This window comes from Elgaria multicarinata, chromosome 3 (assembly GCF_023053635.1).
Source record: "Elgaria multicarinata webbii isolate HBS135686 ecotype San Diego chromosome 3, rElgMul1.1.pri, whole genome shotgun sequence".
Classification (NCBI taxonomy): Eukaryota; Metazoa; Chordata; class Lepidosauria; order Squamata; family Anguidae; genus Elgaria; species Elgaria multicarinata.
This window is the reverse complement of record NC_086173.1, coordinates 103,667,592-103,688,741: the sequence shown is the minus strand read 5'-3', so window position 1 is coordinate 103,688,741 and position 21,150 is coordinate 103,667,592. Positions and strand designations below refer to the sequence as shown.

Genomic DNA, 21,150 nt, shown 5'->3' with positions numbered 1-21,150 from the left:
AGGCACTGGATATACATTTTATTTTTTTTGAACCAGAACTGGTATTTACAGCACTTGAAATGGACAAAGCAAGAGATAGATGAGTCTGTCAACATATAAAAAGAGATATTTCTACAGTCAGCATCTGTACATGTTTGCAGAGAAAGCAAATGTAGTTCTGCTTTCAGCTGCACAGCCACGTTTTCAGGAACCATTGTCCTTGCACTCTGCAGTTGTGGCCTTCCTTTGAATTCCACAGTATAGTATGTGGTACAGAGTATAAGAGGAGACTTACCTATACATGCTCATGGAATAAAAGTTTCAGAAGTAGAGGAAGAAGGGGAGAAATTCCTCTTCCAAAAATACCAATGCCCTATGGCCACCGGCTAGCATAATCTAGACCAAACTTGCAGTTGAGTCTTGTTTCTCCTCAGCCCTAACACCCTCATAAATGCCGCTGCAGGAGACACACACACACACACACACACCATCCTTACTTGCAGCTGTGAGAGGTAGGGTTCAGCTGGATATGCATAGTGCAAGTCCATGGCTGCTGAGAAGCTTCCAAAAGGAGGCAATGGCTCAATGCATCAGGTCATGCTGGCAAGGCAGCATCCATGTGCCTGTAGATGGATGATTCAGATGCCCTCGTCTCAGACACCATCTGATTGTAAGAGCATGCTTCTGTCCTCCTTTAGTTACTGCTCAGCAGTAGTGGCAGAGTACTACTTGTAGCACAACCGCTACTACAGGGAGAGACTTAAAAGTAAAACCAATTCTCTGAGTTACTAACCTGATTGCTTTTGTTCAGGATTCTGCTGCTTGACAGGGTCACAAATGTTCGCTTCAGATTCAATAAGCAAAGCTGGCAGTAGTGTGGGAGCTGTGCTTTCCCCATGGTGTCTTCCTGAAACATAAGCCCTGTGCAAGCCTCTGACTACATTGGAGCTAAAGTGGAGAGACAATGGCTTGGAAAGACAGGGCTCCAATTACAGGAGCTCTGTAAGCACATTCAGACAAAGACTCTTACAATAACCTTTGTATTGATCACATGAAAATCAAGAAGGCGCCAGGCATTGGGGACTGAGCTTATGTGCACACCCACATCCTCTCCCCCCCCCCTTTTAGCTCTACTCATGTGCAGGCCAACACCTATATCTTTCTAAGATATGCTGAAGCTAGAACTTAACAACCTCTAGGTCAAAACTGGAGAATCATCTGAAATGATTCCATTATTCTCATCCTTTTCTATACACAGCCTCCACACATACAAAATGTCAAAATGCAGCATTCATATTGCAAGGCCTACATCTGGAGCGGGTAGAAGGCAGATCAGGATCTAGAAGATCAGAGTCATTTGCAGTAGACGGGCACGTGTTTCTTTCTGACTCGCCATTGTTTAATAATAACAAAATGACTATTTTCATCTAAAGTCAGCTACTGAAATGAAGAAAGCTTGAGGTAAACAGGAATGAAATTTCTGAATGGTCAGTTCAGCTCTGGCACCAAAAACAAATCCCTAGGCTCAGAATGTGCTCAGTAGCACCATGTTCTTGAATTCTCATTATGACTTTTGCGCCTGGCTCTGGTTAATGGAACTTGGCGTTTGGGTTTTTTGTTTTTTTTTAAAAAAAAGTTGCCTACCCCTGACCCTACACCACTATAAATTGTGAGTAACACTATGTCCTCACACCATAAGGCCTTACTTTGTACAGACACAGCCCATAATGGAAATCCCCCTCCCTGCTCCTGCAACAACTGAAGAAACCACCAGGAGGAAAAATTAATAGGACTGATACTGAATTTGAAGACCTTGAGCAAAGGAGCCAGACTCACAGGTGGACAGCACCCTGAAATAAGGGTCTGTGGCCAGCTGTAGTCTATTACAATGACGATAGTATGGCTCAGGAAAATAAAATACACATTTTAATACAGAAAATAGATATGAGCCTCCCTGGAGTGTACAAAGCCAAAAGTACTGGAAAGGGACAATACGCAGCCAATTCCTACTGAACCCAACACTACCAATTCTGGCTGCAATGCTCGTTCAAAGGATAGCAGAGATCTGGCTGTTCCTTTCTAATCTCGATACAGAGCCTCTAAGAATGCCATTGGCTACGGCAAGATATACTGCAGACGGATTTAGGACACTGAGTTGTGCCGTGTCAATAGGTCTCTCAAGTGGTCCTGGTCCTCATGCTGCAGGAATGCCCATGTAGGAACCACCAGTGGGGCAACATCTAAAGCCCATTTGAACACAAGTGGGTTCGTGTGTAACATTACACTAACACTGATGATTTGAACAGAGAAGTTCAGTGCAAAGCACTTCCCCTGATAAGAGAAGCGCCTGAAACGTGCACCCGATTATCGAAGTGGCAAGCAGAGCACACACAGCCCTGTCCCAACGGTGGATGTTATTGGCGCTTGGCTTTATAAGGCCGGGAACGTTTCCGCCGGTCCGGCTTCCGCTGCTTGTGGAGACGTCCAATGCTGACCCCCTGCCGTCGACGTACGGAGATGTTCTGCTCTACAAGGCTAGCCAACATTCCTGTAGGAAGAGAGTTTGCAAGATTGGCCGAAGAAAAACAAAAGCTATGTCATTATGTTCTTCCCTTTTCAATCATTTCAAAATGTGAATTCCCTACAATGTGTTAGTCTGTTAAACTAGAGAGAGGAGTGCTGGGGCACCTTAAAGATTAATTTAATGTGACATAAGTTGCTGTGAACTAGAGCTTTGCTGGTTAAAATTCTCTTATGCCACAACCACATTTTCCCTGTATGTCATCAATGGCCAAGCCTTGGAAATTCTGTACCAACAAGGTAGGTTTGATCATCTAAGTTAGGAGCATCATATTCAGCTCAAGTACATGATCAGGTATTACCGAAGACAGAATAGAATTTAAAATTATAATTTAGGCTGCAAAACTAAATACATATACTTGGATGTAGGTTTTATTGAACTCAGTGTAACTTACTTCTGAGTAAATATTTTAAGACGGGTGTTAATGTGTAAGAGATGCTTCAATTTAGGAAGGTTTAATTCATGAAAGGGAACTTTTGCCCCACCCACCCCCGCCCAAGAATCGACTTCACCTCTTTTTGGCCCACCCAAATATTTCTTCTGGTGCCAGGACTGACTGTTCAGCAAGCATCTCACCTTCTTGTGCCAGCATGGAGATAAAGGTGCATATGAATTCATCATAATTGTGGGTTCTTCTCTGGTCATCAATCTAAGAAGAAGAGTCAGAAATGTGGAAGAGAAGTATCTGCTCAGCAGTTGTGGTGTTGAAGCAAATGAAAGAAAAATCACATCAAAATTAACTATCCTTTGGTTGACTGGCAGGATAAAAGACAACTCAACCCTGCACTGCATCGAACAGGTGAGATGGCAGCACTCAAATTTCTCCACTTTTTGGCAGATGTACAAGTAGTAAAAGACAATGGGTTGGATCCAGCATAAGCCTCCTACAGATGGAAGGGCTTCTTGCATCCACAGGAGGCTTCTGATCTAGTGGGAGAATTTGGGGTGGGGGGAGAGTTAATATTTGCTTTCCCCCTCCTGCAGTAACCTATCCCCCCCCCCCGCAATCTCCTCCAGAAGATGGGGGGACCAACTGAACAGTTGGAAATTGGTGCTGGGAGTCAGTGAGGGAGGGGGAAACAACAAAAATTGCCCCCCTAACTTCCACCAGAGGAAGCGTTCTGAGTGCAAGGCTCAAAAAAGTCTAGAATGGACTCTTGGGTACGTTTGGTGATTTCTAACTGTGCTAGTCTGAAGACTTAATCCTGCCTTGCTTTCACATCAGAAAGTATAGTCATGATGAATGGAAGTCACCCTATTATTAGCCCCCACCCCACCCCCAAGGCACCATTACCACCCACTACCCTACCTTAAACTTCTTCCTTTTCTCTACTTCCTCCTTTAAACAAGCTTCATAGTTGGCAATTTCAGCCTCCACACACTTCAGCAGCGCCAGCAGTTCCTACAAAAGCCAAATAGGGACAGTAAGAGTCCTGCCAATCTCCCATAGCCTACCTCTTCAGTAGTGATAGCAGGACAAGTAACAGTGCCACAAGAGAGAAGACTATGACAATCAGCCGGAAGCACCAGGAACATGTCGTTATAACTTCAGCACCCAACTGGGCCATCCTGTAACTAATCTAGTGGAAAAGGCCCAGAAGCACTTCTGTATTAGGGAGAGCCTGCCAGGGTGGAAAGTAGTTCTACCAAATTGGAAACAACAAAACGTTCATTAGATTAAGTTTCACCACCAGCAAGATGAGTAATTAAACTGGAAAAAAATAATTTAAACAAGTTCACAGATCTTAGACTATCATAAACATAATTGTGATAAATCCCCAGTACCTAAAAACGCTTGATACAAACCAAGACCAATTCTTGCTTTTTCTGCATTCCTTTAAATTTTAAACAGCCCTGGATAGCTTCAATTAAAGATTTATTGCACCGTCTCTCAATCTGTATCTGGCAATAAGGCGGAAAGTACAATACCTCTTCTAAAGATACAGCTATTTAGGGAACGTATTCTTATAAATGAACCTCCATCTCCAAGAGAAACACCAAGCTTTCAAAATGAAATAAAGTTATGCAAATTCAAAATCTGAATAATTCATTTTGGTTCCATAGTTTGGTGTTGTGGCAGGACTAGGGGATTTTTTTATTGTTTTGTTCCAGGTCGAAGGGGGAGGAGGAGATGCCTCATAACGTTCCATGAATATCAGGTCAAAAGCTGCGTAGGGACAAGAGGTCCAGGTGCCAAGCAAAACAAACAAACAAAAAACACATCCACTTTAGCCCAGCAGCTTTTCCTTTGATTTCTTGGCTTGAATTTTTAAAATTGCCATTATAATTTCAGGCTCCCTGCAAATGAGTTTTGTGATTTTTAGCTTAAAAACAACCCACATTCCTATCAAACTCCACCCCGGTTCTCATCGTAGACAACTGGGATACATTTAGATGTCCACCGAGTGTACGTCTACACTACTGCCTCCAGTTTGCATTGTCTCCCCCTCCCCTTCCCATTACATGGGGCCAGAATTGGTCGGGCAGCCCCTCAACTCTGCAGCAATGCAAAAAAGGTGTCTCCAATTGCAGGGACACACTTCCTAGGAAACTGCCACCTGAAACAGCCTTAGCAGCCATAAATACACGTTTTGTAGTGGAACTGCCAACACCCAGGGTCTCTAGCCATCGGTGAGTGATAACTATGACAAAACTATGGGGTAACGATGACAAAAATGGTCCCTTCCCTTCCTCATTTTCCCTGTGGCTCAAGCAGACTCAAGAATCAACCGTCCAAGGGGCAAGACTACCATCGATACTTTTAGTGCCATCTACTCGTGAGCAATGCTCGGCTTGCTTCACAGATTGCAAAAGACTCCCACCAAAGGTCAGCCATCACCACCCTCCTGCCATGGCACGACTGCTGTGGGACAGAGATACTTACTTTAGGAGAATATTTTTCCCCACCAGGGGGATCATTAGACCGGCCAATTCCACCCTTGTCCTTGCTGTCATTTGGCTCATTTGCATCTCTCTCTTCTAGTTTTACAACAGACTGAAGCTCTTCGCCTGATTTGCTAGAAGGGCAGGAGCTTTTCCCACCATCTGGTGTTAGTGGAGAGGATAAAGAATATTAAACACAGGGTATGTGCGCATAAGCAAACAGGATGGAGTACTTTAGTACTGTTTAAACACGTTTTGACCACATGGGTACATAATGCTTCTTCCTCCAGAGGGATCACATGCACAATCCAAGGCCACACTCCTGTCTCGGGGGGAGGGGGGGAAATGAGCCCCAACCCCATGTTGAGTAGCTAGAACTTCAAGAAGCTTTCAATAATGTAGAAGAAGCTCCACTCGGAGCACTCCAAGGATGCATTCACATGAACAAACCAGAACAACGCTGGACACTTCATTATAGATTACTCAATTAGCATATGCCTTGCTGCTATATTGTTCACACATGCTTTGAAGAGTCCAAAATGCTACTTCTCACCCAGGAGAGACACCATCATGTGATATTATCCCAGTTTTTTGGCTCTGCTCCCCAAAGTGTAAAGAGCTACCCTAGAGATGTGAAGGCCCCAGTGGGGGAAAAACACATTTTCCCCCCAGGACTCTTATTTTCTGAAAAACTGAACAGTTAAGACCAGTTATTTATAGATTGTACTTCTTGAAACCCACAAGGGCGGGGGAGCTTTCTTTCCATGGCTTCAACATTTCTGGAAATTTTACGTCTCTAATCCACACTCTTTAAGAGGTGGAGAGAGGAACCTTCAGAAAGGGAAGAAGAGGCCCTGTGCTGGTAATGTTCTCACCACCAACTCCTCCCCAGAGTGGAGTGGCGGTTACCTGGGGCTCTTTGGTCACTGGACCGCTTCTCTGAGCCCAAACGGTACATGGATTCAAGTATGGATGGTAAATCCATAATGGGCTGCGTAAATACTGCTAACATTGCACATCAGACTATGAATGATGTGTTTGCTAGTAAGAAGCAAGCCGCTCCAAGCCAAGCACATTCCACTGAGCATGCCTAAGAGCCGTCCCCCTTTCATGAGCAAGAACACCCTGCACCCTCTCAGCATAGGGTGGGGAAGTTCCAGGGGAGCAGCAGTCAGAGCCCTGAACCCCTGAACCTTACCTGTGATAGTCAGTGGGCAGAAAACGCCATCCTCTGTCAGGTGCAGCAAGCCTGTGCTGATGAGAGGCCCCAAATCCCTCACAGCCCGATTGTAGCGTATACAGTCCACGCGTAGCAGGCTGTCCTCCTCCCCAAACAACACCTTGGAGATATGGGAGGTGACGGGGCTGGAGGGACGAGTGGGGTTGGCTGACCGGATGGGGGAGCGGAGCGGGGAATTGAAGGCACTTCCGATCTCTGAGGCAGTGTCCGTGCTCTCGTTGCTGGGCGTAGGAGATGGCTGAGAATGAGGCACAACAGCAACCGCAGTGCCACCACTGCTGGTCTTGATAGACAGAGGCATGGAGAGGTCCTTCTGCGTTTCCTTGAGCTTCTCAGCAAGGACATTGATGGTGTTGGGCTGGAGTATGGAGAGCTGGCCGTCAGCGCTTCCCACCAGGTGCTCCTGCTTCATTGGACCCTTCCTCTTGTAACTATCCAAAGCCAGAGAATGAGAGAAAAAGATCAGTCTTCAACTCTCACATCCACTAACATACAATGAAGGATTTCAAAGCATCAGGAGGAGCTACTTTAAGGAAGGGAAGCTTTGGGTAGCTGGGAAGGGAGGGGCTTCTGCATCCCATTGAGCTCTTCATAGCTCCTAAGCCACCCAAGAGGTCTTCTGAGCCATGAGGCAGGGTATACGGGGCAAGAAAAATATAATCAAACTACCCCTCATCTCCTGCCACCTGTTTCTCCTTAAACTACAACTTTTGCCAAGGTGCTCTTAATTCTGAAAACAAATCAAAGACATTTCTGGGGAATGCTCTTGACAACAGCTCTGAAGCCATGCAGCAGCCCACCTGTTAGCAGGTGTAGGAAGAGAACGCATCTGTATCAACCAACTGAGCACCAATTGTGCAAGCTACTGATGATGTTCTGGGCCTGAATTAAGGTGATAGTTTTTACCTTTGGGGCTTTTTGTGACCTGGGCTTGATATACTTTAGAGAGCACCTCTGCCTATCAAAGCCCATTTGCCTTTTAAGTTCATCCTTGAGACACCTGCTTGAAATTCCTTCTATTTGGGCAAAAATAGACTTTCATCTCTGAATAAAATAGAACTTTCTTAGTGGCTGCCCAGTTTTCTAAGATCTTCCTCAAAATATGGTCATCGCTCCAGTTTTTAAGCACCTGGGCAAGGGCCATGATTTTAGGAAGACCTTTGGATAAGGAATAATCAATAATTTTCTGGTGTATTATTGTGCATTTTCTTGCTTTATATTATAGTTCTAACAGTATTGATTTAATTGATACCAGCTGCAATTCCAGAAAGGTGAAAAAATGGTTTATAGCACTGAAGATACATATATTTTACACACATGGAACAAAATAGTTATAAAATATCAGCATTATGTTTGTCATACAGAGCTACTGGAATTTTTGTTGGGTCATATAATATGTATTGTTTTATACCGTCTACCCCTTCCCCCACTCACTTTTTTCAGTTCTAATCTACACAAGACCAAAAAGTATCCTCTGAAAATAGTCCGCAAGCCTCAATCAAGTCTGTTCAGTTGATATTGGCAGCTGACATTTCGCCTTGCACCGCATGCCTCAAATCCTGGCACTGCCATATGTTATAGAAAGGATAACTTAGTTGTTCGCTTGACCAATATTTGCCAGATAACCCCTGGCAATGGGCAAATAAAGAAAAAAGTTACTTATTTGTAATTATAGATCTCCATCCGGAAAGTTCAGAGGTAGAATTGATAAGGTGATCTGTATGACATAATCCTTGTTCACTGTTTTGAGAACCCTCCCAATAGGACCTCTCCTCTAGTTCACCTTTGAGAAGTATCATAGGAACACCTTCGCCACCGCCCCCACGCCACCCTTTCACACACCCTTTACAATGCTGGCTTCTGAAAAATAATCTTTAGCATGCACTGAAAATCTCCCACCCTCCTGAGAGGAGCCTAGAGAAGAGCAAGGAGAGAAAAAGCCACCACTGGAGACTAGTTTTCCTGCCATTACCTGATGGCAGGATTAGCATTGCACACTTCCTCCTCCTCCTCATCGTCATAATCATCCTCATCATCAGAGTACTGCTGAGGCTGCCGTACTGGGACCCTGCTCCGGCCCACTCCTGCTGCAAGGTCCTCTTCCTCCTGCAATACATACCATACATCTGGCTTCAAAACACGTCCTAAGAACGGTACTTGGGAGGATCTCCTGCTCAACAAAAAACGTCTTTTGAACAAACAGAGCCGCACAAAGAAGTGCCTGTGTCTGCACCCCCACCTGAGCCCTAAGGAAACAGCCTTCTAAGGAATAAGGATTCAATTCTCCTGCTCAAGTGACCCCCAGGCCCACCCTGAGACACAAACACAAGCCAAAAAGGAAACAGAAAAAGAGTAGCTCCCCTTATCCCTTGCAAAAAGCATTCTAGGACTGTATTGACCAGACACACTTTGGATAGCTCAAGGCCCATGATAGCAGCTGAAATTATTCAGCACGTACAAGCAAAAAGATTCCAAAGAATGCCCAGACTTTGCTTGCAATCAAAATCCCTGTTAAAACAAGCAGCCATGAACGCTGCAAGTCTTTTAACCAAGGCTGTTTATTATTAGATGCCGTGCACACGGACTCTAGCCTGCCTTTCCACCAGTTACTCAAAAACAGAAGAGTGGTCTTGTTATGATGGCTTCAGCTGCAATGGCAATACACTTTCAAGTATTTTCTTCAATATGAAGTTTCTCCCATGAATTTTTTTTGTCAGATTCAGAGATGAATTTGCATCCATGAAACATCTTTTATTCACTCAGTATTTTAACACTTAATTTTAACTTAAATTTAAATTATACTGTTTTAACTCTGTATTTTAACCTTATATCAATTTTGCTGCGTGGTTTTATCCTGGTTGTGCTTTTTATATTGTATTTTGTATTTGTATTTTTAACTTGTTGGTTGTTTTATGATGGTTTTAATTTTTGTGAATCGCCCAGAGAGCTTCGGCTATTGGGCGGTATAAAAATGTAATAAATAAATAAATAAATAAATAAATAAAAATAAATCTGCGGGAGAAGCGTGGGGAGGAGATTGCTGCACTCGACTCCAGCCTTCCCCAGCCTTGTGCCTTCTAGATGTTTCGGACTACAGATCTCATCGGCTCCAACCAGCAGGACCAGTGGTCAGGGATGATGGGAGTTGTGGTGCAAAACATTTGGGGAAGGCTGCTCTTCCTGATACGGACTAGTTGAGAGATTCAGTGGAACTCTGTGGAGCACCCTCAAAAACAAGGACAATCACTCATGTGGGAACGCTTAAAAAAAACATGGAGGGGTGCTCACTTGTTTAAGAAGGGTTTCTAGTTCACATGTGAAGGAAAGCTTGAAAGACATACAGGCACTGACAACCAGCACTTCCAAAGCTAGACAAAGGTTGAAAGGCTCTTGAAGCCAGTGTGGCTCCCCTACACCAGATGGGTCCCTCTGTCTTCCACTGAAGCCTTGTTGAAGGTGTGTTTTCTATAAGAACCCCAACTTTTCCTTTCAACGTATATTAGTGACACAAACTCCAATTTGGGCAACTTATTCTATTCCTTAAAACAGGAGTGTTGCCAGAGAATTTTAGATTTCCTAGACACGAGGCAGCATCCTAAGAGCAATCGTGCAATTATGCCTTTGCCCAACGAGAAGAAACTTTTCCCTCTGGAGGCGCAGCAGCAACAAGCTGAGAAACCACAAATCATGCAGTTTTCACTCTCCCAGACGGACAGCAACCACCAAGCTCAAAAGCCTCATGTACCTGCATGGGTGACTTTGCATAGTTGTGGTTATCCAGGAAAGCTGGCAGTCTCTGCACAATGGGGCTGGGGTTTGATGGCGCCCCATTTATACTGCTCACAGGTGGTTTATTGCCCAGCTTTGACTTGCTTGGAGGGCTCTGGGTTGAGGCAGGCTGATCGTGGCCACCAGAGTCCTCAGTACTCCCTGCAAAACACACATATCTTTCCTATTCAGAGGCAACTCTTCCACCTTTACGTTTACTTACTAAGTACATGTGTATACTTCCAAAAGGAATGAGGTACTTCCGTATCCACAGGGCCCTGCTTTCCAGAACTCCTTACCCCAAATCCAACAAAGTCAAGCGGGAACATGTAAGTTGGATGCAGATGCCTACAATTTGCAAGCCTGGCTGGAATTTAGACGAGGGCCTGAGTCTGCATGATTTCTTTCAGAAATAAACACATGCCTTCCTTGTGTTTGGCTTCCTCTGCCAAAACACATCCTCAAGAAACCAAGGTTTTAGACCAGGGGTGGGCAACCTTCTTGCCTGAAGGCCACATGTAATGAAAGGTGTGGCCAAAGCCCATGGTAGTAGGGCCCTGGTTCCCCCGTCACCACCACCACCACCACCACCACCACCACCCACACTCACTATCTATCATTCAAACACATATACAAGTTCTCCCCCTGCCAAACCTAGAACTTTTCCTAGGTTTAATAGCACTGGGGTGGGGAAAAGGACTTCATCACATTTTGGGGGATAGGTAAGGGTTAAAACTCCCCCATTAACTCCTTCTCCCAGGGCAGAAAAGGCTTTCTTCTTTCTGCTTAGAGAGGAGAGGAGGCACTTGAGTGTGCTGTATTCCATAACATGAGAGAGAAATCTTTTGTTGCTCTACCCTCTCTCTATGTTTTCTCTCTCATAAGACACAGGAAGAGCCCTTCTAGATCAGACCAAAGGCTAATCTAGTACAGAACTCTGGATGCTGCAACCGGATGCCCCAATGGGAAGCCCACAAACAGGACGGCACCCTCCTGCCTGTGCTCCCCAGCAAGTGGCATACGGAGGCATACTGCTTCCAGTACTGAAGGTAAGAGTATCTTATCCTTGAGATAATCACAGAGTATGGCAGACTAGTGGTACAGCATCCACCTTTGGCCCCAGGGGAGGTTAGAGAGGTAGAGCATCTAGGAAAATGTGACAAGGCATCTAGGGCACTGGCAGGTCTGAAGGCTAGATGCAACTCATGGGCCGTGGGGTTGTTTACATGTGTTTTTAAAACCACCTTCTGAGCATGGACCTTTGTTCATACTACTGTACAGCTTATCTCTAGAATCTAAGCAAACGTACCACTGACATTCTCTAACAGAGAGAGTTCATACCTGTCTGTGTGCTCTCTGGACCCAGCTGCGCTCTCCCCACTTCCAGTGGAGTGGAGGTCTTACTGTTAGCTGACTTGGGCTCCTCAGAAGGCTGGGACTCCTGAGATTTCTGGGTGTGGACCAGCTCTGGTTGAGTCACTCTGATTAGCTTAGGTGGAAAGGAAAAAAAGGATGAAGCTAAGCAATTCACAAAGTGAAGATACAATGCCAATAAATTCTTTAAACCTAAGAATTTTAAGATGTTGTGATTGTTATTTTAATATTCTATTGGTTTTAAATGCTCTTTTAACCAGTTTAATATATTATATTGTATTTGATGTTGTTTCCTGCCTCAATCCAGAGGGAGAGGAGGGTAAGAAATAAAATTGTTGTTGTTGTTGTTGTTGTTATTATTATTAAAGCCAGTTTTCATTAGCCTGCCTCTTTACAAACGGGAAAGGAGTATCCCAGAGCACCATAAAATGGTAAACGGTACTCCTACAGTACTGTAACACTGGAATGTCTTCATGCTATTGCTAAGCTCAAGCAATTCTTTCAGAAGAATCTTGGTTTTTCAGACAAGCACCAGGGAGCCAACCCACCCTCTTAACTCCAATTTCTCTAGTTTGGACATCAAGTACTCATTCTTGGGCTTTCTTCTTTTGGATTCAAGAGCCTGTTGGGAGCCAATTATTTCTGCCTAGGAAATATTTCTAATTCATAAGCCAGCTATGCAGGTCAGTAAGCAGAACTATTGGGGTGTAACCTAAGTATCAATAAGAAGTAGTAGCAACAACAGCACCAAAAGAGAACACCAAAGTCAAGCTCCATATGTAGTAATCCTAGCGTTCCTCCTACTGTTCCTAAAATGTGAAAAAATGGGGGGGGGGGGGGACTGTCCACAACCTAGAGCCCTACTTTGCTTGTAGAACATCAAACTTGAACAGAGAAATACAACGCCTCTTCCTACAGCCAGATAACGATAAGGAGAAGCGATCTGACCATTAGGCTCATTCTCTCCCTCCGCCCCCCCTCCCTTACCTGCTGCAATGCCTCTAATACAGTTTGTCGGTTCATCTTCAGTATGTTCAGCTTGGATTCATACTTCATCCTCCTGTCAGGCACCACTGCCATCAAGTTAAAGCGGATGTCATGATATGGCTCCCTGCAGAGAGACAACATCTTGCACTAGACATTTCAGGCCTAAATTTCTCTCTCCCTGGGTCGCCGTAATGTGCCCCCTAATGCCAGTTTAACATCACAGCTTGTGCCATTGACTGGTGAATCTGCTGGGATGCTTCATTTGAGATACTTTTGCAGGTGCAGCAAGCTTTTGGACCAGAACATGCCATCTGGAGAAAGGTGGACCAAAAGCAGGATCTACAGAACATGAGAGCCCAAAGAAAAGATGTGGCTCTCCTCAAGTACACCTCCAGAACTGTTACACAATCCTAATAAATGCTCGTTGTTCTAGGCATTTACCCTGCTGTGGCAAGTCCAATCCTCTCCATGATAACTCTCCTGGCTTTGTCTGTCCATTCCTCATCTTCTGCCCAGGGCCCTAGAAAAGCAAGAAAAGGCAAACATGGAAATGGTCCCGATAACCAACTTTTGTTAATTGGGCTCGACTGCAAGTTCTTCCTGCCATACAAACACAAGAGCAAATATATGGGCAATACAGCAGAGGTAAAAGTACATTATAGGAAACATCATAGGTGCCCACATAGATGATGGTTAGATTCTGAGCCATACATTCAAAGTCAACTTGTCAAAGATATGGAAATGAGTATCTTAAGATGTTTATCTCAGCCTAAACCATGGAATGGACTGCCAAAAGAAAAACACATATCCCAGAAACTCATTCCATTTAAAAAACAAAATACTCATCCTCATTGTAACCCAGTGCTTTCTAACTGTTTTCCATCTGACCTGTTCCACAAAGATTAAAATAAGATACTCTCTTCATTTTCATACAAAGCAAAATAAAAAGATGCAACAAGATATTAATACACAGCAAGCTCAAGATGCCTGTATGTTATTTGTCTAGATATTCCTTGCCTCCAGGTAATCATGATTCATTGTTATTATTTAATAGATATTTATTCAGCCTGATCAAAAGAATGTGAAGCAGTTTACATCATAACATACATGAAACAATAAATACAAACAAATCTAACAGCAACAATAAGCAAGCTAACAGTAGAACCAGAACTACAGATACAGTAGTTATAGAACACAATCAACTCTAAACTCCTAAAAGCTGTAAGAATCCAAAACGACAAATCAAACAACCTGAATTAAAATGCTTTGGAAAGTAGAACCCTCTTACCTAATGCTTTTCAACTTGTAACTTTAGCTGCCAGGTGTATGGATCTAGAGAGAGTGATCCATGGATGGAGGGAGCGCCACCACAGAAAAGTCTCGTTCTCCAGTCCTCACCTGTCCAATCTCAACAGGCAGGCAGGGGGGCCTGGAAAAGAGCCTTCCCAAATGATCTCAGAGCACAGGTGACCTTGAGATAATCCAGTACTAAGGTGAATGTAGCTTACACCATGCCTTGCTTTTTAGGTGTTTAAGGGGCAATCCCTAGGCAGCCCGGCTTTCTGAGAAATGCTGGTAGGACCTTTTCTGTCTAAACATCCATAGGATTATGCTCCAAGATATAGTGTTGCTAACTCCAACCAGTACTCTTCAGTTGCTGCCCCAGACTTTTGTGACCCTCTGGAGAGGCAAGGACTGACCTGAACCACTGAAGTGAGGTGGACAATAAGTCAAGTCATTCTTCCTTTAACTCACTACATCTTATCCCCAATATAGCACTGAAAGACATCTTTCACTACTACTGGGCTGACATTCCTCATAGACTGGTTAAAATAAAGGGTGAAAATATGTTAACCTAGAAAAAAATTGCTTTCTTATAAGCTGTGAAGCTTTAAGGACCCCAAATAGCTACTAGTACAAAACTACATTTTCAATGCTTCTGATAAGCTAAAGCACAAATATCGATGTCCCTTACCATGGTCGATGGGATAAACCTTCAGGCCATCCAGCTCAAAGAGCCGCCCCTTGATGGGAACATAGCTGACAAAGTGAAAAGCCTCCATGGTCCGCACAGCACTGATCCCATTCTGTTTTTCTGGCAAATGCCTGGGCTCTGGCCTGCCAAGAGGACAAATACCCAAGAGGTCAGAGTAGATGTGGCCTACTACATAGCAAAGTTCTCTACGGTCATCCCACTTACCTAGCATGGCTGTTATGTGCCTTGGCCAGCTCTGGGGCATTTCCAATGGCATAGCCTTTGCTCTGAGGGAGAAGGAAACAGAGCAAGAAGTTAAGACAGGTCCCGTCAGAATCACATACAGCTAAGCCCGCGATTGAATTCAGAGTGGCACAGCTGAGGTACTACTGCAGCTAGCAGGAGAACTGCTTTCTCAGAGCTAAACAAAGCTCATTTTAAAACAACATGCAAAAAGTTTTGTTTAGAGGCTATGACAACAGTTTGACCAGACAAATGAGAAAAAGAAGTCCTCTGATGTGGTTTTTCATTTTTGCCAAGTAACGAAAATAGTTATCTAACATTATGTTTGCCAATAGACTGCTTACAGAGATTATGGAATCAGCCCTCTGCAACATTCATATTATACTCTATTGTTACTCACATTTCATCAAGGAGAAGATAATCTTACATTAAAAAGCCTCACTTCAGCATTTCCATCTCCCATATATCAAGCCCCCCTCCTCCATAATGATAGTGACAAACTAATATGCTTAGTTAAGTTTCCTTAAGCTATATGGGCAAACAAGGACAAGAAGGCAAGAAAAGAGGATGCCACGAAAAAGGGAGAGTTTACAAAAGCATCTTGAGAAATCAGCAACCTTCAATAATCTCAGTTTGTTCCCACCTGTATGCACTCTGCCAAATCATACCTCTGGACTAAATCCTTTGGTGAATTCCTTCATTCGGCTCAGAGTTGGCCCCAGATCCACACTGCTACAGTTCAGGAGGACACTCAACAATGCATGTGTGGCACAAGAATTGGGAATCAGCTATTTAAAAGAGAACATTTACACACAATATGAAAAGCAATGCAACCCGGCAGTCAGTCAGACAAAGACAAAGCCATCTGTACAGTTCATGATTTTAGGTCTCCCAGTGCAGCTATGAGGGCCTCTGAGCTAAACATCTATTCCTACTGCACAGTAACGATTAGAGGTTATTTTGGTACATTTATTCATCCGCCCATTGACAGATATTCTCTAGGCAGCTTACAGACCAAAAAGTGAAACAACTGTAGCATCAAAAATATGCAAATCTAAAAGGAATCAAAAGGACACCGAGTTCAGCCCCTTCTTCCAAGCTCCCCACTTCCACCTACCAATCTGCAAAGATCAACCTACACTGATCAGACAGCAGCCTGACATCATTGTGCCATTATCAGAGAGCAGGAACGACAGGGAAAGGTCACTTAAGAGTGCTCACCAAGGAGTCAGAGAACCAACACTACACCCATGGGATTGACTTTCTTTAGGCCCATTTCCATCCCCAGTCATGTTACATAATGGGTGAAGAACATGCAAAGTTGTATTCCCCTACTCCAATTATGAGGATGCTCCAGTCTGCACCTAAATTTTATAATGAGAATTCCCGGAATTCAAATTTGCCTAGAGTCATGTCTTCTACCCTGGAATGCCAGACTCCTGATCCCAAACTGAGTTTGATTGTGGTCTCTCAGTGATGAGGGAAAGGCACTCTGCACGTACTCAAAAGCAGTACCTTACTTGTAATGAAACTAATCCTAGGAATTTGCTTTCAATACTAGGGATATGACTGGCTCACATTAAGCTCTGGGTCTACCTAACTGGGGAGATCCTTCTTCTCCCACCGTATCAACTTACCTGATGAGCAAAGAACATGTTATTGACAATGTCATCATCAATCACTGACGTTTCATCTACCAGAGTAGAGACTTTCCGTCGAGACCGGCGCTCTTCAATCCACTTGAAAAGGAAGATGAACCCATAGACTGGCCTGGTAAAAAGAATGGAAACAGCATGACAACAGTGCAGCTGCATCACCTGTGAAGGATATATCTCAATAGTTCTCTAGTCATTCACACACATCACCCTGTGAGTTTCATTCATTTGAAATGAGTGTGCCATTGTGGCCTTGCAGATGTTTTGACCTACAACTCCCATCGGATCTAGCCAGTGTAGCCAAGTGAGAGATGATGGGAATTGTAAGCCAATACATCTAGAGGGCCATAAGTTCCCTACCTCCGATTTAAACAATAGCTGGTATTAGCAGGAAATAGACAAAGCCAATACAACCACAATACCAACTCCCATTACAGCTTCCCTTACCAAAACTCTCTACCAATGGCTACTATAGTCCTGATGGCTATGTGCTACCTCCAGTATCAGAGGCAGTAAGCCTATATACATCAGTTGCTGGGGAGCATAGGTGGGAGGGTGCTATTAAACTGTGTCCTGCTTGTTGACATCTAGTTGGCCACTGTGCAAACAGAGTGCTAGACTAGAAGGACTTTTGGCCTGATCCAGCATGGCTCTTCTTACATTCTTAATGCTGACAACTGGATGCTCAAGACAGCATCCATTTATTTTATTCATTTTAAATATCTGTATAATGTCCTCCTCTAAAAACCAACAAGGCGATGTACAAAACATCAAACCAACACTACTCTATGCTGCAGTGTAGAGGGTTTGCAGTATAATTAGTCACTAGGGTGGTGTAGCAGTTTGGATGACTATAGGGCTTTATATATCACCCACTGCAATCTCAATGCAACAGGAGTGTGATATTATTCTATATTTATCAAAAAAAATTAATAAGTTGTTGAAATTTTCCTGTAATTAGTTCTGTCACAACATTAATCATTATAATCCAGGGCATATTTGTTGTATTTCCTATTTGACAGAAATGGAATAACTTCCACACAAATTTCAACAAGATTACTATTCACAAGTGTCATGATAAATCACAACTTTAAAAAGATATTTTAATCCCCTCTAATCAATATAACGGTTAGTAGCTTACCCTTGGCATTTGCTCTGCAGATCATAGATTTCCTCAACTTGCACCCCCTTAACACCTACAGGAAGATACAACAGGAGTTAACATATGGGAAGGAGAAGCCAGGAGATACTAATAGATTATTGCAGGTGATACTCACCAAAATCTTCTACTAAGAGTGTGAAGAGCCCTGCAAAAGAACATGAGACCGAACCGTTACTTCCTGAGCACCACATGTATTGTGCAGAAAGAAACTTCTGGCATTTATTTTAGTCTAATTAACCCATTGTGAATGTTAAATTCAAAATCAAGATTAGAAGTTCGATCAGTGAAGCAGAGTATTGGATGCCTTCGTTAAAATAATAATAGATGTCTATTATTTCAGCTCCAATTGCACAATCAGAGCCAGCTTGAACCAAAGCAGCAGCCCAGGATGGAACAATTCAAGGACCACCATCACATATTCCTTCCCTTTCCTTACTGCCCAGATGCTAGCTGTTCATTTTCTCTTCTTCCCCCCGCCCATACTGTAGCTTCTGTGTTAGGTTCCTTTTACCCTCTATCTTCAGTGGAGGAGTAGCAGCAGCATGTGTTTCCCACCGTTGCTAGGTGCCAGGCCAGTAACGACTATTAATGAGGCATAACATTGCTACTTTGCTGCCTTCAGTCTGCTTGGATGAGAGGTGACCTGGTGAATCCTAATCTCAGCACCCAGTGTGTGTACAGCAGAGGAAGGATGACTGTGCACTCAGAAGAAAACTCAAGGATGCAATAGTGGCTGGCCCCATAAGAGATGACCCCTCACCCCAGTATGTGAGGTGGGGTAGGAGTGGCAGTAGTTCAGGAGGCACTGAGTCGAGCAAATATGAAGAAGCTATCAGGTCCAAAGACAAACATACCCTCTAAACCTCAAGCACTGTTAATTTGTTTGAATTTGGGGTGGCATGTGGAGGAGTGGGGACTGGGCAATCTGGACTAGGTGGAAAGTAGGTTCCTCTAAGGAAAATGAGGACTGGGCATTATGACCATATTACACCAGTACTTTATCAATATCACCGAATCATAGTCCGTTCTTGGTTTCAAGTCAATGCACTAATTTTATCCTTTAAACCCCTTCACATCTTCGGACCAGAGCACCTGATAGAATCACCTGCCTATACATAAATATCTTCAGCAGAGACATTCTCCCAGTACAGCCACTGTCCAAGGTGCAACTGGTGGCTTACCAGGAAAGGGACATCCTTGTTGGTGGCACTGCAACTATGGAATGGTTGCTTCAGCAAACTTTGTCTGGCACCTACTTTGATGTAATTTCAGCACTAGGCAAAGACCTTAGAGTTTAAAAGTACTTTTAATGTTTTATCTATGCTGATAGTTTTATGTTGTTCTTAAAAGTTTATGCACACTTAAGTATTATATTATTATTCCCACATTTACATCCCACCCTTCCTCCAAGGAGTTCTTGGTGACGTACATGGATGGATCAACAACTCTGTGAAATAGGTTGGACGGAGAGAGGCCAGCCGAAGATCACCCAGTGAGTTCTGCAGCCCAAGTAAGGATTCAAACCTATGTATAGCCAATCCAAATCCAACATAGGGGAAGGAGAGGACGGGGATCAAGGGACAGGCTGCTAGATTACTTCCAGTGTTGAATTGGCTGAGGAAATGCAAAAAGCTATGTCTGAATGTTTTTAAAGCAGTTCAGCTTATTTTCTGATCAATCCAACACAAACATGGAGGAAGTCACCCATCTCTAGGGCGCATATGCAAAAATAGTACCTGGATCTCCTCAGCCTCAGAAAATGGAGTCCTTGTAACCAGGTTATAAAGGCAGGACAAAAAAGTAAATAAAAATATTGTGCATTAACCACAGTTGTTTTAAATGGAAAGTATTTACTGCCACAGCAGTGTTGACAGTTATAACCATCCTAGTATTCTACATTTCCAAAAGAAAATACGATTCATTGTTGCATGGTGTATCCTTCAAAATCATTTGGTGTTGGATGCATTTAAAGCCCTAGTTTCACTGTTTGATTTGAAATATCTGGACTCTTCTTTCACATCAACTTTGATAAATTGGCAGTAGATTATGTAGCAGGACAGACACTTCATCCCTTCACAACGAAAACAAAGTGTTCCAACTAGAGAAGTGGTAAAGATGTACGCAGACTTACTAGCATGAACCAGGGAATACAGAGTGACATCTTCAAATGCAAAACTATCTGACACGTAACATTATGAGGCTAGTTTACATGCCTAGTTGTCTAAAGGGGGCTAATAACTGAGTCTCAAGTCCTCTGTCATTGGTTGACATAGATATCCATGCCCCAGCTCCTTAACTGTGAGTCCCCTCAGAGCAAGCTTCCCTACCCTGGTGCCCTCCAGTTGTGTTGGACTACAACTGGGGGATGTTGGGAGTTGTAGTCCCAACACATCTGGGAGGACACCATACTGTGGAAGCTTGCCTTAAATCTATAAGTGCCGTCTGCCCAATGCCATATACACTGTCACTCCCCCTTTTCCCATCAAATCTAGGATGCCATCTCATCCCAGGCTCTTTTGCTCAGTCAGCCTCCTCCCTCATACAGAGCAACCCTTTAGCTGCTGCTACCACCCACAGCCATACCATGCTTAGCATCCTAGCTCCACTTCTGGAAAGAAAGGGCGGGAGTCCCCCTTCCCCCTCTCCTCCTCGAGGTCCCCACCAGCCCTCTCCCGTTCTCTGCCTAGGGCTGAGCCTCGACCCTTCCTCAGGGCCTCCACCCATTACCCCTCCCCTCCCCCAACCCCAGCCACCCCGGAGCTCGTTCACTCACCGGGGTCGCTCTCCAGCTCCAGCCAGCCCTTATTCATCTTCCCCCGGGGCCAGGCCTCAGCGCCATGACCGGCCCCAGGCCCCCTCAGCCAGCCGTGAGAAACTCCAATTGCCCCTCTCCGCCGCCTCCACAGCCACCTACAACAACAGGACCCCCCAGCCTCACGTTCAGAGTGACGCCTACTGTGTCACGTCATATCAGCGCGACTCTCTGAGGGCGTCGTACTATAGAACGTCGGCCTTGACGCAGGCGCACAGAGTGAAAAGGCATGCAAGCGCGAGGAAAGTCGCGGATGTGTTCTGCAATGGTTTCCAGCGCTCTCTTCGTTCTGCGCCACTCTTAAGGCGGGGAGAAGAGATCATGGGGCCCAGGAAACGTTCCCGCCCGTCCCCCCTCCGGAACTCCATCTGGATCTTTCTTCTTGGAGGCGGCGAACTCTAGCCGAGGATTCATTAACCGTATTCATCCTTACCTTGAAGTAAGCCTCACTGAAGTCAATGGTGCTTACTTCTTAGTAGACATGAATAGGC

General features: G+C 44.2%; 1 protein-coding gene across 1 annotated transcript; it reads right to left on the bottom strand.

Annotated features, from left to right (window-relative positions):
• Positions 1 to 1,883: 1,883 nt before the first annotated feature.
• On the bottom strand, positions 1,884 to 20,773 carry BAP1 (BRCA1 associated protein 1). The gene is made up of 17 exons (XM_063121132.1): positions 20,621 to 20,773; positions 17,963 to 17,992; positions 17,827 to 17,881; positions 16,668 to 16,800; positions 15,699 to 15,818; positions 15,013 to 15,074; positions 14,788 to 14,930; positions 13,254 to 13,332; positions 12,813 to 12,936; positions 11,793 to 11,940; positions 10,429 to 10,613; positions 8,656 to 8,789; positions 6,642 to 7,114; positions 5,445 to 5,605; positions 3,870 to 3,962; positions 3,137 to 3,209; positions 1,884 to 2,527 (listed from the first exon to the last, which is right to left on the bottom strand). The coding sequence occupies exons 1-17, from the start codon at positions 20,655 to 20,657 to the stop codon at positions 2,394 to 2,396; spliced, it is 2,184 nt and encodes a 727-aa protein (XP_062977202.1). The 5' UTR covers positions 20,658 to 20,773; the 3' UTR covers positions 1,884 to 2,393.
• Between the last annotated feature and the right edge of the window lie 377 nt (positions 20,774 to 21,150).

Excerpts from the sequence above, each read along its gene's own strand:
- BAP1 (XM_063121132.1), bottom strand. The coding sequence starts at position 20,657 with ATGAATAAGGGCTGGCTGGAGCTGGAGAGCGACCCCG. Across the intron at positions 12,937-13,253 it reads ATTGGACTTGCCACAGCAGG|GGAGCCATATCATGACATCC; the intron begins GTAAATGCCTAG and ends GTCTCTCTGCAG. Across the intron at positions 11,941-12,812 it reads TATTAGAGGCATTGCAGCAG|CTAATCAGAGTGACTCAACC; the intron begins GTAAGGGAGGGG and ends TTTCCACCTAAG.